Source organism: Camelina sativa, chromosome 3 (assembly GCF_000633955.1).
Source record: "Camelina sativa cultivar DH55 chromosome 3, Cs, whole genome shotgun sequence".
In the NCBI taxonomy this organism is placed as follows: domain Eukaryota; kingdom Viridiplantae; phylum Streptophyta; class Magnoliopsida; order Brassicales; family Brassicaceae; genus Camelina; species Camelina sativa.
The window spans coordinates 27,544,241-27,557,326 of NC_025687.1; the positions used below are offsets into that span (position 1 = coordinate 27,544,241).

Below are 13,086 nucleotides of genomic sequence, written 5' to 3' on the forward strand. Positions count from 1 at the left end.
AAAAAAAAAAAGAGAAAAAAAAAAAGGAAAATAAATCAAAGAAGAAAGAGAAGATAATCGCACGCACTCTCTCTCTCTATCTCTCTAAAGGGAGTAAAGAAAGGCCGTACGAAACAAGTGACCATTTTATAGGAGTCTGACGATTTCTTCGAGAGAGAGAGAGAGATAGATAGGGTAAGTTCTAATCTCACGCGGCTGTGAATATTCATTTGCTAACGGCCCAGCTCAAGGCCCAAACTCACTTTACTCACACAGTGAAGTGGCAGAGTACAGTGCGTTGCGTTCCCGTGACTGACAAATTAGTTACGTAGTTTTTTTACGGCCCAGCCCAAAGTACCAAACTGATTAAGACACAAACTGAATTGTTCATTTCATGTACTTATAATTTTACTATCAAAAATAAATTTCAAACAAAAACGACAACCATATCAAACCAATCGATACTTAATTAACACTTTTTTTCTTTGTTATGCATGCCTTAGGTGGATTAGTTACTACTAATTGTTTTATATTCTTAAAAAGCTCATTGTTCCTTTATCCTTTATGTTTTGTTCTTTTTTGCATGTCGGCAGGGCATGATATGCTTTTAGTCTTTTAGAGTTTATTGTAATAACTTACCTTTTAGAAATCTTCTGTTAGCACCAATAATGCCCAGTAAAATCAATAGATCTATCATTTGCACTTTCATTAATGATTAATCTTCGCCTATCATCCATTATTTAAATAAATCTATTCAATTTGACTATAACATGTATAATCCGTTTAATTTCCTCTTAGTTTTGTATATACTAATTATTTTTGAATCCAACTATTAATCAATTATATATTTTTTTTTAGACATTTAAATGAAGAGTTTATAATGTTCTACAATAACTAATGTACAAATTTTTAATGAAAATCATAAAATTTTCTTTTAAAATTACGTTTTTATGTGTTTACCGTAATTTTAAATACAAATATTATAGTTATATATTTCATTTGATATTTTTTCCTATCACATAAAAAAATATACATATATTTAATAATATATAATTGTATGTTATTATTAATTTAATAAAATAACCCTAAAACTAGTTCCGATTAATTCCATTTAAGCTCTGATTTAATCTCTGTTTCCTCTATAACTATCACCTAGTGATTTCTAAGACATGATAATAACACATACTAGTAATTTAATGATTTTTATTTAAATACAATAATTGATTTATCATTTGTTTATGACAGTACTGATATGTAATAACACTATAAAAAAAACTGAAATAATCCATGCTAATTATTAGAGATCTACATTCTGAAGTGAGAGTAGATTGAACTCGCCGTAGTTTTCTGTATTCCAGGTAGCGTCACGCCGCCGGCGAAAAACACTGATAATTTTAGTAATTTTCTATGGTTTTTTTCAGACATAAACAAAAAAAATAAAAACACACCCCACGAGCTGAGCGTTGAATAAGTCACTCTATTGACTCTTTTCCCAAAAGGAAAAAAAAAAAAAAAAACGAATTTTGATTTCTTTATTAAAAAAATTCACAAACCAAATTATTAGTTTTCTTCATCACCACCAGCCTAAATCTCATTTCTAAGGAGACCTAAATCGATCGGTGAAGTCAAAACACCAATCCATGTCAACACTTGATGAGAATCGTGGCGATGGTTCCGATTTAGAGACGGCGGAGAAGATAATACTCCGGTGGGATTCAACAACATGTGAAGAAGCTAAAGAGAATCTTATTTTCCAAAGCGGTGGTGATCGAGATGAAGTAGATCGCTACTTACGAGCCGTCGACGAAGTCCAAAGACACATCTCTTCAATCTCAGTCTCCGACGAAGTCAAACCAGCCACCTCAACGATTCAAATCGCCATGGCTAGGCTCGAAGACGAGCTGAGAAACATCTTGATCTCTCAGACTTCGACTTTCGAACCTGATTCGCTTCTCCTCGATTCATCGCTATCTTCTTCCTCTTTCGCTTCTTCCTCCCGCACCGAGCTTGACGATGACTATAGCGTCACAACTTGTGACGAAGATGAAGAGCAACAACAGCAACAACAAGTGGATCTGGTTCTACCGGATGGTTCAGATTCCGGTTCACGCCGGTTATCGAGGAGCAGAAGAAGCAATAGCAAATCCACTAGCAGTATACGAGAGATTGATCTTGTATCTCCCGAAGCTGTCTCTGATCTGAGATCAATCGCTCAGAGGATGATCGGAGCTGGTTACTCACGCGAGTGTCTTCAGGTATACGGAAACGTTAGAAAAACCGCCATGGAAACGATGTTTAAGCAGCTAGGGATTGTGAAATTAGGGATTGGAGATGTTCAGAGACTTGACTGGGAAGCTGTTGAAGTGAAGATCAGGAGATGGATCCGTGCGGCTAAAGTTTGCGTTAGAGTAGTCTTCGCTAGCGAGAAGAGACTCTGTGAGCAGATATTTGAAGGAACCATGGAAGAGACGACATGTTTCATGGATATTGTCAAAGGCTCTGCTTTGCAACTTTTCAATTTCCCTGAAGCTATAAGCATTAGTAGAAGATCACCTGAGAAACTATTCAAGATTCTTGATTTACACGATGCTTTAACAGATTTGTTACCTGATATGGAAGAGATCTTCGATTCGAGTTCGTCCGAGGCTATTCTTGTTCAAGCTACAGAGATACAATCAAGATTAGCTGAAGCAGCAAGAGGTATACTCACTGAGTTTGAGAACGCTGTGTTTCGTGAGCCTTCGGTTGTTCCTGTCCCTGGAGGAACTATACATCCATTGACAAGGTATGTGATGAACTACCTCAACTTGATCTCTGACTATAAAGAAACGTTGATTGATCTCATCATGACCAAACCATGCCGGGGTTTGGAATGTACCAATGATAGAAACAATCCCGATATGGATATCTCTCAGCTTGAAGGAATATCTCCGTTAGCTTTGCATATGATTTGGACGATGGTGATGCTACAGTTCAATCTTGAAGAGAAGTCTTTGCACTACAAAGACGAGCCTTTGTCTCACATCTTCGTCATGAACAATGTCCATTACATAGTTCAGAAGGTGAAAAGCTCTCCGGAGCTAATGGAGTTGATAGGAGACAAGTATTTAAGAAAGCTTACTGGGATATTTAGACAGGCAGCCACCAAGTATCAGAGAGCCACATGGGTCAGAGTTCTGAATAGCTTGAGAGATGAAGGATTACATGTGAGCGGAAGCTTCTCTTCGGGTGTATCGAAAAGTGCATTAAGAGAGAGGTTTAAAGCTTTCAATACAATGTTTGAAGAGGTTCATAGGATTCAGTCGACATGGTTGGTTCCAGATACTCAGCTTAGAGAAGAACTCAGGATATCTCTATCGGAGCATCTTATCCCGGCTTATAGATCTTTTCTTGGAAGATTCAGGGGACACATAGAGAGTGGAAGACATCCAGAAAACTACTTGAAATACTCTGTTGAAAACCTTGAAACCGCTGTGTTGGATTTCTTCGAAGGATATACCACAGCTCCACATTTGAGACGGTCTCAGTGAAAGAAGAAGATTGGAAAAACCCATAAAGGTTTCCTTTTTGGTTTCCCACATTAGAATTTTTAGCCATATATATCATCATTCTTTGAATTCTTTCCATTTTCATGTGGCAGTGTTCAGATTGTTCTCCAGCTTCTGGTGAATAGTCTCTCACTCTTTTGTACTTGTAAGCATATTTATTTGTTGTGTGTTGTTTGTTTGTTGCCAAATTTCACTACTCTCTCCATTGTTGATATAAATGTTTGATTTTTGTATTTTGTGACTTTTGATTTATTCTAGTTCCTTCATAAATGCACTGTACTAGTTCCTTCATAATTGCAGTTTGATTTCTTCTCTGAGTGATCATCAATAACCACAAGGTTTATCCTAATCCCAACAACACCAATGGTGTTAATTGAAAAGATCAGTGACTAAAATGGTTATAGCAGCAGAACAACGTAAATCTTAAAGGAACATGTCTTCTAAGAACATGGGAGGACAGAGGCCACCACCAAACAATGGAGGAGCACTGGCACAAAAGAACATGGCAAGAGGCCCACCAAAGACGGGATGATCAGGTAACAACAAAAACTAACAGCAGTAGAGTGATCGTCTCTTTTGTCTTTGTTTGGTTTCTTATGGGTCAAGTAAGTCTAACTTGTGGTTCCTCAAGCATGTCCAAAAGCTACCGGCGTAAATCCCATATTTTTGACACTTTATATAGCACCAACACTTATTAAAAACTGTATGAAAGAGATAAATGGTTTGAAGTTTGAACCAATTCCTTTGATACTACTGCGTCGAAGAAGTATAAAGTATCTATAATCCTAAAAGAAATGGTTTGGACCGATCTAGTTAAACATTAAAAGTATCAAGGTTTATAGTATCTACGAACCTTGTTAGTGAATATCTTCTGGAAGAAGGCAAAGCGATCTGTGATGTATTACGGATAGTGTCGATATATTTGTGTTGTACATATCGTCCTAGTGTGATCAGGTTTAGGTTCTGATTTATTAGCACATTGAACTTATCGTATATTGAGTCCCTCATGTATAAATACCATATTATGGTTTATCAATAAAGCAAGTCAGTTTGATATCTAATTCTACATGGTATCAGAGCTGAATTTTTTAACAAAATCTTTTCCTTGTTCTAAAAAGTGTTGATAGTTTCGACTTTTCTTGCGTGCCAAGAAAACGATATCTACCACCGGAGAACAGCTGTCTAGTTCGTCCGGAGCTCTTGTCTCAACGTCGTCATCAACGACGGTGTCACCGTACACTCTGTCCAGTTCCGATAACCCGGGTACAGTGATCTCCTCTGTTCTGTTGAACGGAGAGAATTACAATGAATGGTCTGAAGAGATGTTGAATGCTCTCCAAGCCAAGCGAAAAACTGGTTTCATTGATGGGTCTATCACGAAACCTTCAAACGATGATCCTAACTTCGACAATTGGAAGACGGTGAATTCAATGATTGTAGGTTGGATTCGAGCCTCGATCGAGCCCAAGGTGAAATCAATTGTTACGTTTATCTCTGATGCTAATCTTTTCTGGGATGAACTGCGACAACGGTTTTCAGTCAGTAACAACGTTTGTGTTCATCAGATCAAGGCTCAGCTTGCCTCATGCTGTCAATAGGGACAGGCGGTGATTGACTATTATGGCAAACTGTGTAATCTTTGGGATGAGCTGAAAAATTATCAAACAAGTGCAGTATGTCCTCATGGTTCACTCATGTCTGCACTAGTCAAAGAACGAGACGATGAAAAGTTTCATCAATTTGTCATGGGACTCGAAGAATCATGTTTTGGTGGGATTTGTACAAGTCTGATTAATATGGATCCACTCCCGTCTCTCGGTGTTGCCTACTCCAAAGTAATACGTGAAGAACAGAGACTTGCTTCTTCACGACATCAGGAACAACGACAGGAGGCTGTGGGTTTTGTCGCACGTCGCGAGTTGGTTTCTCCATCTGTAGGCGCTGAGAATAAACCTGTGAATCGTGTGGAGTCCTCTATTGTCAGGTCTCGTCCCGTGCTGTGTTCACACTGTGGTCGTACGGGACATGAAAAGAAGGATTGTTGGTCTCTAATTGGTTTCCTTGACTGGTGGACGAATCGTAATGGTGTCGGTCACGGCTCTGGTGGTCGTGGTCGCGGTGGTCGAGGCGCTGGACGTGGCAGAGGACAGATAGCTACGGCATATGCAATAAGTTCCAATCCTTCAGCGCTTCCAGAATTCACACCAGACCAACTTCGTGCCCTGTCTCAACTGCTTCAAGAAAGACCCTCTACTAATAGTTCTGATAAGTTATCTTGTAAGCCAAAGTTTGGCGATGTTATCCTTGATACAGGGGCTTCCCATCATATGACTGGGAACCTTACTCTCTTGACTAATGTTGGTCCTATTTCACCTTGTTCGGTGGGTTTTGCGGATGGTAGCAAAACAATGGCCTTAAGTATGGGAGAATTTCTTCTTTCGGAGAAAATTTCCTTGACTAATGTTCTCTATGTCCCAACCTTGAACTGCACTTTGATCTCTGTCTCTAAAATTGTGAAGCAAACTAAGTGCATGGCCACCTTTACTGATACTATTTGTGTTTTGCAGGACCGTTTTTTGAGGACTTTGATTGGAAGAGGTGAAGAGCGTGATGGGGTTTACTATCTGACGGATGTTGCAACTGCGAAGATTCACACAATTAATGTCTCTTCTGATCAAGCTTTGTGGCATAGACGGTTGGGTCATCCAAGTTCTTCGGTGCTTTCGGTTTTGCCTATGGTTTCTGTTTCTGGTTCTTCTAATAGCTCTTTGTCTTGTGACGTGTGTTTTCGAGCTAAGAAAACTAGAGAAGTTTTTCCTAATAGTATCAATAAAGCTTCAGATTGTTTTTCTTTAATTCATTGTGATGTGTGGGGACCGTATCGTGTTCCTTCTTCTTGCGGTGCAATTTATTTCTTGACCATTGTTGACGATTTCTCAAGATCAGTATGGACATATCTATTATTGTTGGGAACAATAATTAGAGAAATTTCGAGCCTGAGGGTTTCTTGCACGCTTTAACTATAAGTGCACCTGGCTACTCCCCATTTGTTCACACTCCTAATCTCTGGATTTACGAGTGACTGATTGGGTGTCTACACAGCCTGTCCATTTGTGAAGTGCGTCTTACCCGGTTCGGACCAAATAAATTTTAAAATTGTTTTAAAGGTTAGATATTTTGGGGTTTGAAAAATATAAAATTAATCAGTAAAAATATTTGGATAAAAACGCCAGCTTGAGAATTATATTTGTAGACGTATTATTACTTCACCAAAAAAAAAAGGTTTTCTCTCTCTTCTGGCGATTTTGTTGTGCGATTGAGAACCTTCTTCACTGCCTTTCCAAATCGGTGATTCAGCCTTCCGTCGACGGCGGATTTTAATCGGTTTCTGGTCTCCTTTACCCATGGCAGATCCAGATGTCTGGCTTGCTTTTCAAAACTTAAATCAGGGTTTAGATCGAAGCCCTCTTCAACTCTCGAGTGAAGCTCGGAGGAAGCGGGATGAAGAGCATAAACTCAGTCTTGTAGTCAAAGGTATTCATCCTTCACAAAATCCAGCTGGAATCAAGTTTATGATGCCAAAAATTTAGAAACTGGATGGACGAGTTACAAGTCAAATCAATGAAGATGGTACTGTTCAGTTCTTCTTTAAGAATGAACATCATCTGAATATGGTGTATGAAGGTGGACCGTGGACCTACAAAGACTGGTTGGTGATTGTGGATAAATGGAATCGAAGACAATACACAGATTTCCTGAGCACCATCAAGTTTTGGGTCAAGATTCACAACATACCTGATGACTCCAAGAATAACAGAGCAATTATCAAAATTGGTGAACCTCTTGGCCATGTAGAGGAAATCTTCATCCAACAACCGGACATCAATCAAGCTGGAGAGGTAATGGCTCGTATTAACATAAAAGCTGATAGTAGGCTCATATTTGCTCGTTATTTCCATTTTGAAGACCATGGAGATCCTACCCTTATTCGTTACACGTTTGAGAAGCTAAGGAAGTTTTGCTCTGCTTGTGGAAGTCTTGCCCATGTTGTTGCGGTATGTTCCTCTCAAACCCAAGAACTGGAGTATAATACTCAAGAGCACCAATCTGTTTACCACTTGGACAACACTCAAAATTCTATTGAAGAAGCAATCAATGATGACCTTATGGGAGAAACAGATAGTCCTAACTTAAATGTAAACACTTTGGAGAAGCCCCAACAATCTGATGAAGCAGAAGAATCTATGGACTACATGCAACATGATGTTCCTCAAAGGCATTCTAATAAGGCTCTTACTATATGTGAAGTAGGTGCATCTTCGGCTGCAGATGTTGACTTGGGTACTGCACTAGAGAGAGGAACTAAACGTAAATTAGCTATGGTGGATATAGAGGTACCGCTTTAATATCAAGAAGAAGAACATCAGATATTTCTGAAGACAAGGCTAAAGAGGAGGTGGAAACCCCAAAGCCACCATCTCCAAGATGAGAATTTTGCACTGGAATTGTCAGGGTTTGAGGAACCCCCTGACAATTCCTTATCTGAAGGATATCCATCATAAGTATAAGATTGATATCTTGTTCCTTGTAGAAACTAAGAATAAAGATCCTTTTGTGCAGCAACTAGGTAATGATCTTCGCTTTAATCATCACCTTTTGGTATCTCCGGTTGGTCTTAGTGGAGGACTGACAATTTTTTGGAAAGATACAATACAATGTGATTTTCTTTTGGCTCCAACACTCCACTACACGGATATGCGTATTAAGGATGGGCAGTCTACCTTCTGCTTATCATATGTTTATGGCAATCCCCAAAGAAAGCCAAGACAGCTCCTCTGGAATACTATGGAGAATCTAGCAAAACAGGGTGTCTATGATGATGAACCGAGAGTGGTGCTGGGAGATTTTAATGAGATTCAAAACAGTATGGAGAAGCTTGGAGCTTTTGTAAAGCATGAATGGCAATTTACAAATTTTAGAAGAATGTTAAATGCCTCAGGTCTTCATGAAGTTAAAACATATGGAGGTCCTTACACTTGGATTGGGAACAGAAGCACTGGTACTGTTAAATCTAAATTAGATAGAGTCGTGGCCACAACAGAATGGAAGGAACAATTCCCAAGAGCCTCAGTGCGATTGCTTGAATGGGTGGGTTCGGATCATAAACCAGTGATGTTGCAAACTGAAGATAATAGATGGAGAGGAACTAAACTTTTCCGATATGATAATCGGTGGCATTTCAACCAAGATGTGTACCAAGTTATCCAAAACACATGGAGCCAAAGCTGTAATCATTTACCACCACATCAATTTAGAGAAGCTTTATTGAGATGTAGAAATAGCCTCTCTTGGTGGAAATCGGAGCAAGGCCATAACTTACAGAAAAAGATTATGCAACTTCAAGGTGTTATTCAAAAAGCGTATGATTCACACTCTCCTGATTTCAGCTATATTGCAACACTCGAAATTCAGTTGCAACATGAATATAGGATGAAAGAGGAATATTGGCGCACAAAGAGTAGAGAACAATGGATGTAAGCTGGTGACAAGAATACAAGGTTCTTCCATGAAAAAACAAAACAAAGACGAAGTCAGTACCGCATTACCTCTATTCAAGATGAGAATGGTTATATTCATCACGATGACAATAAGATTCAAGACATTATCCATTCTCATTTTACTAACATTTATTCCTCTTCTGGTAGTGAACAATTAGAAGCAATCATCCAGCACGTCCACCCAAGAGTCACTCCAGAAATGAATCAAAAGCTGACAGCTCCAGTAATGGAAGAAGAAATTTTCTCAACACTCTCCCACATGAATGTTGATAAAGCACCTGGACCTGATGGCTTAAATGCAGGCTTCTACAAGTATCATTGGAGCACTATCAAAGCAGGGGTGATAAGGTTTGTTAATCACTTTTTTGATACAGGTTATTTAGACCAGGTTCTGAATCACACCCACATTAGCCTTATCCCAAAGATTGAATCCCCTATTAATGCTAAAGATTTTAGACCAATTAGCTTATGCAATATAGCATATAAGCTAATTTCTAAAATTTTAGCATAAAGGCTCAAGTCATGGCTTCATTCTCTGATATCAGAATTTCAATCAGCTTTTATACTTGGTCGCTTAATTACAGATAATGTCATCGTTACTCATGAGCTTCTCCATTCACTGCGCACTAAGAAAATAAAGACCCCGTTTATGGCCTTAAAGATAGATATAACAAAAGCCTTTGATAAAGTAGAAAGGAAATACCTTGAAGCTATTATGAAGCGGCTTGGTTTTGCAGAGAAATGGTGCCAATGGATCATGAAGTGTATTACATCGGTTTCCTATTCAGTACTCATTAATGGATCACCTACAAAGGAAATTATTCCACAGAGAGGCCTGCGACAAGGTGACCCTCTATCGCCATATCTTTATTTGCTTTGTACAGAAGGCTTATCATCTCTTTTATCAAAGGCGGTCATAGCAAATCATATTCATGGCTTTAAAGCGAGCAGAAATGGACCTGTTATTTCACATATGCTCTTTGCTGATGATTCCCTTCTTTTTTGTAAGGCTGATGAAGAAGAATGTCGGAAAATCCTCTCCCTTCTTAAGATCTATGCTTCAGCTTCAGGTCAATATGTTAATTTCCAAAAGTCAGCCATACTATTCGGTAAGAGTGTCATTCCTATCGATCAACAAAATATCATCAATACTACTGGAATTACCAGAATAGGGGGCTTTGGAAGATACTTAGGGTTACCAGAAGCCATTGGAAGAAACAAAACTAATGTTTTTGCATATATCTCTCAGAGGATGCAATCTAAACTGGAAAGTTGGTATCTAAACTATTATCACCAGGAGGCAAAGAGGTGATGATCAAATTTGTTGCAATGGCCCTCCCAACATATACAATGTCCTGTTTTCTGCTTCCAAAAAAAATAATTTCTCAACTCACAGGACAAATAAGAAAGTTCTGGTGGTCTAATACAAAAGATAAGCAGAAGATCCCATAGGTTGCATGGAAGAAAATCACAAAGCTGAAGCAATATGGAGGATTGGGCTTTAGAGACCTTCATCGCTTTAACATTGCATTGCTAGCAAAACAGACTTGGCGCATGCTAAAGGAACCACATTCTCTTCTACGACGAGTCCTACAAGCTAAATATTTCTCAAAAACTGAAATGATGGATGCCAAATTAGGTTTTCGTCCCAGTCATGCTTGGAGAAGCATATTCCAGGGTATAAATCTCATCAAGCAAGGACTAAAATGGAGGATTGGTAATGGAGACAAGGTCAGAACTTGGAATGATCCTTGGATTGACAATCCTCCCATACCAGCTAGATGTCTTTCACAACACAAGTCTGAACATTTTAAAGTCTCAAGTCTCATGAAGCCAAATTCAACACAATGGTGCCCAGAGCAGCTAAAGAGGATGGTACACCCGGAGGATATCAGTCATATTCAAAAAGTCAGGCCTATCATCACCAAGGCCTCTGATATGCCTGTGTGGATTTTTACAAGACATGGCCAATACACTGTCAAATCCGGGTATCATCAAATCACCAAGGTAAGTACAGAAAAATCACCTTTGGTAAACAATATTTGGAAGTCAATCTGGGCATTAAATATACCGCCTAAGGTAAAACATTTTTGGTGGAGAGTTCTTCATAATGCTCTTCCAGTAGCTGAAAATATGGCAAAGAGGCGTATTAATATTGTGAAGGAATGCAATTTCTATGGTGAAGCACAAGAATCAATTGCTCATCTCCTTTTTCACTGCAGAGTAGCAAGAGAAACATGGGAATTGTCACCTATCAGCCTCCAACCAGGTCAGTTTGATCAAGAGCAATCCCTTGTTAAAATCATCCAACTCTTGCTATCTGCTAAAAATGCAGAATCTCCAAAAGATTATTTGTTTCCATTCATTGGTTGGCGGCTTTGTAAAGCTCGTAATGATCTTGTTTTTAATAACAAGAGATGGGCGATTCCAAACATTATAAGTCAAGTTATGATGGATCATAGGATATGGAAAGAGGCTAATACTACTATAACGCCTTGGAATGAAGTCCATCTGGATAAAAGGAGTCTAGACAAATCTAGAACAGAAACAATCCACAATCAGCCTCATCCATTTTATTGTTGCACAGATGGATCATGGGTTGATGCTACTAGCAAAGCTGGAATTGGATGGTCTTTTCATAACGCACATGGCAAATGCATCCTCAAAGGTTCTTCAGCCATAGAACCTACATGCTCACCACTTGAAACGGAGGCTATTGCGCTAAGGGAGGCTCTCATTCAGGTCAAGCGCCTTAACTATCAACCAGTAACTTTCTGTGGGGATTCAAGAGTACTTTACAAGTATCTGGAGCAATATACAAGAGAAAAACGGAAACCAGCGGATATTTCAGAAATTCGAACATATTTGGAGGATATATTGGCTTTCACTAATGTCTCGCACCGTTTTCTTTACATCAATAGGAAGGATAATGATATAGCTGATAGATTAGTTAAGACTGCTAGAATAGTGAATTCTTTTGTCACTATCTTTTGAGAATGTAATGTTAGTTAAAACTCTTGTACAAAAGCTTTTTAATTAATGTTATGGCCGACAGAAAAAAAAAAGAAAAAAAAAAAAAAAAAGAAAGACGTATTATTACTTACTACGCAATTAAAATTTCTAATATTAAGTATTTCTAAACTTACGTTTTGCAGGTCAAACTTTAAACATTTGCTCCTAAATAATCAAATTAGTACTAGTAAAATAATAACAGCTTAGCTGGCAATGACAAAAATATTACTGGCATGAGTATTGTTGACTGGTAATTTCCTAGACAGTGGCAGCGAATAATTGGCCAAAAACAAATGCTTACGTGGAAAATTAAGTAACAAATCAACATGTGACATTCTAAAGGATTTTAGAGTATTCTTAAAATCCTTTGTTATTCAATTGAAGATTTTTAAAAATCTTCTGAAATTCTATGTTATTCAACTTATGATTTATGTAAAATCTTTTAAAATAATATAGAATCTCTTGTTATTCAATCAATAATTTTTAAAACCTACTTGAAATCTTTTGTTATTCAATTTATCACAACTTTTTTAAAACTTGCTACTTTAGATGATTTTAAGAGACTTTTTTTTGTTTTTTAGTTGAAAAGTATGACAATCAAAATCATACCTATAGAGGTGGAATTTTGAAAGATTTCAGTAAAAAAAAAAAGACCAAAGATCTTGAAGCCAAAAACCTCCACCAATCATCAACCACCTTCTCCACCAGTCTCAGCTAGAGCCCTCAAGTTTTTTGGGTTTGCCGCAACATCACCGGAAGCAGAGTAAAGGGATAATGAATTCTATTAGTTTGGATCAGTTTCTGGGTTTGAGCTCATGGAGAGTTCGATCAGATTATTATTTGGACAAAAAAAAACCATCACCATTAATCCAACTATTGATCAGTTTTTGGGTTTAAGTTTTACATGAACTGAGGACATAGCTCCAACTATTGATCTGATTTTCTTTTGGTATTGTGTTTGTAAGATATTATAAAATCATCCAAAGTTT

General features: G+C 38.0%; 3 protein-coding genes across 4 annotated transcripts in view; all 3 read left to right on the plus strand.

The window, feature by feature from the left end:
- The window catches only part of LOC104779361 (exocyst complex component EXO70A1-like), a 2,637-nt gene extending 2,058 nt beyond the window's left edge, over positions 1-579 (plus strand). Inside the window, exon 3 of the mRNA XM_010503712.1 lies at positions 573-579. Within this exon, the coding sequence (XP_010502014.1) occupies positions 573-579 (7 nt within the window). The remainder of the gene's footprint in view (positions 1-572) is intronic.
- On the plus strand, positions 1,480-3,813 carry LOC104778341 (exocyst complex component EXO70A1-like). 2 transcript variants are annotated; one of them, XM_010502769.2, is made up of 2 exons: positions 1,480-2,764; positions 2,867-3,813. In XM_010502769.2, exons 1-2 carry the CDS (start codon positions 1,620-1,622, stop codon positions 3,507-3,509), a joined length of 1,788 nt encoding a protein of 595 aa, XP_010501071.1. In that variant the 5' UTR covers positions 1,480-1,619; the 3' UTR covers positions 3,510-3,813. The 2 variants fall into 2 exon arrangements, with proteins under 2 accessions (XP_010501071.1, XP_019099526.1); XM_019243981.1 differs by having other exon boundaries at positions 1,481-3,813.
- Positions 6,833-12,079, plus strand: LOC104779362. Its single transcript, XM_010503713.1, has 8 exons — positions 6,833-9,153; positions 9,233-9,433; positions 9,823-9,930; positions 10,095-10,194; positions 10,335-10,393; positions 10,482-11,092; positions 11,308-11,354; positions 11,548-12,079. The coding sequence occupies exons 6-8, from the start codon at positions 10,640-10,642 to the stop codon at positions 12,077-12,079; spliced, it is 1,032 nt and encodes a 343-aa protein (XP_010502015.1). The 5' UTR covers positions 6,833-9,153; positions 9,233-9,433; positions 9,823-9,930; positions 10,095-10,194; positions 10,335-10,393; positions 10,482-10,639.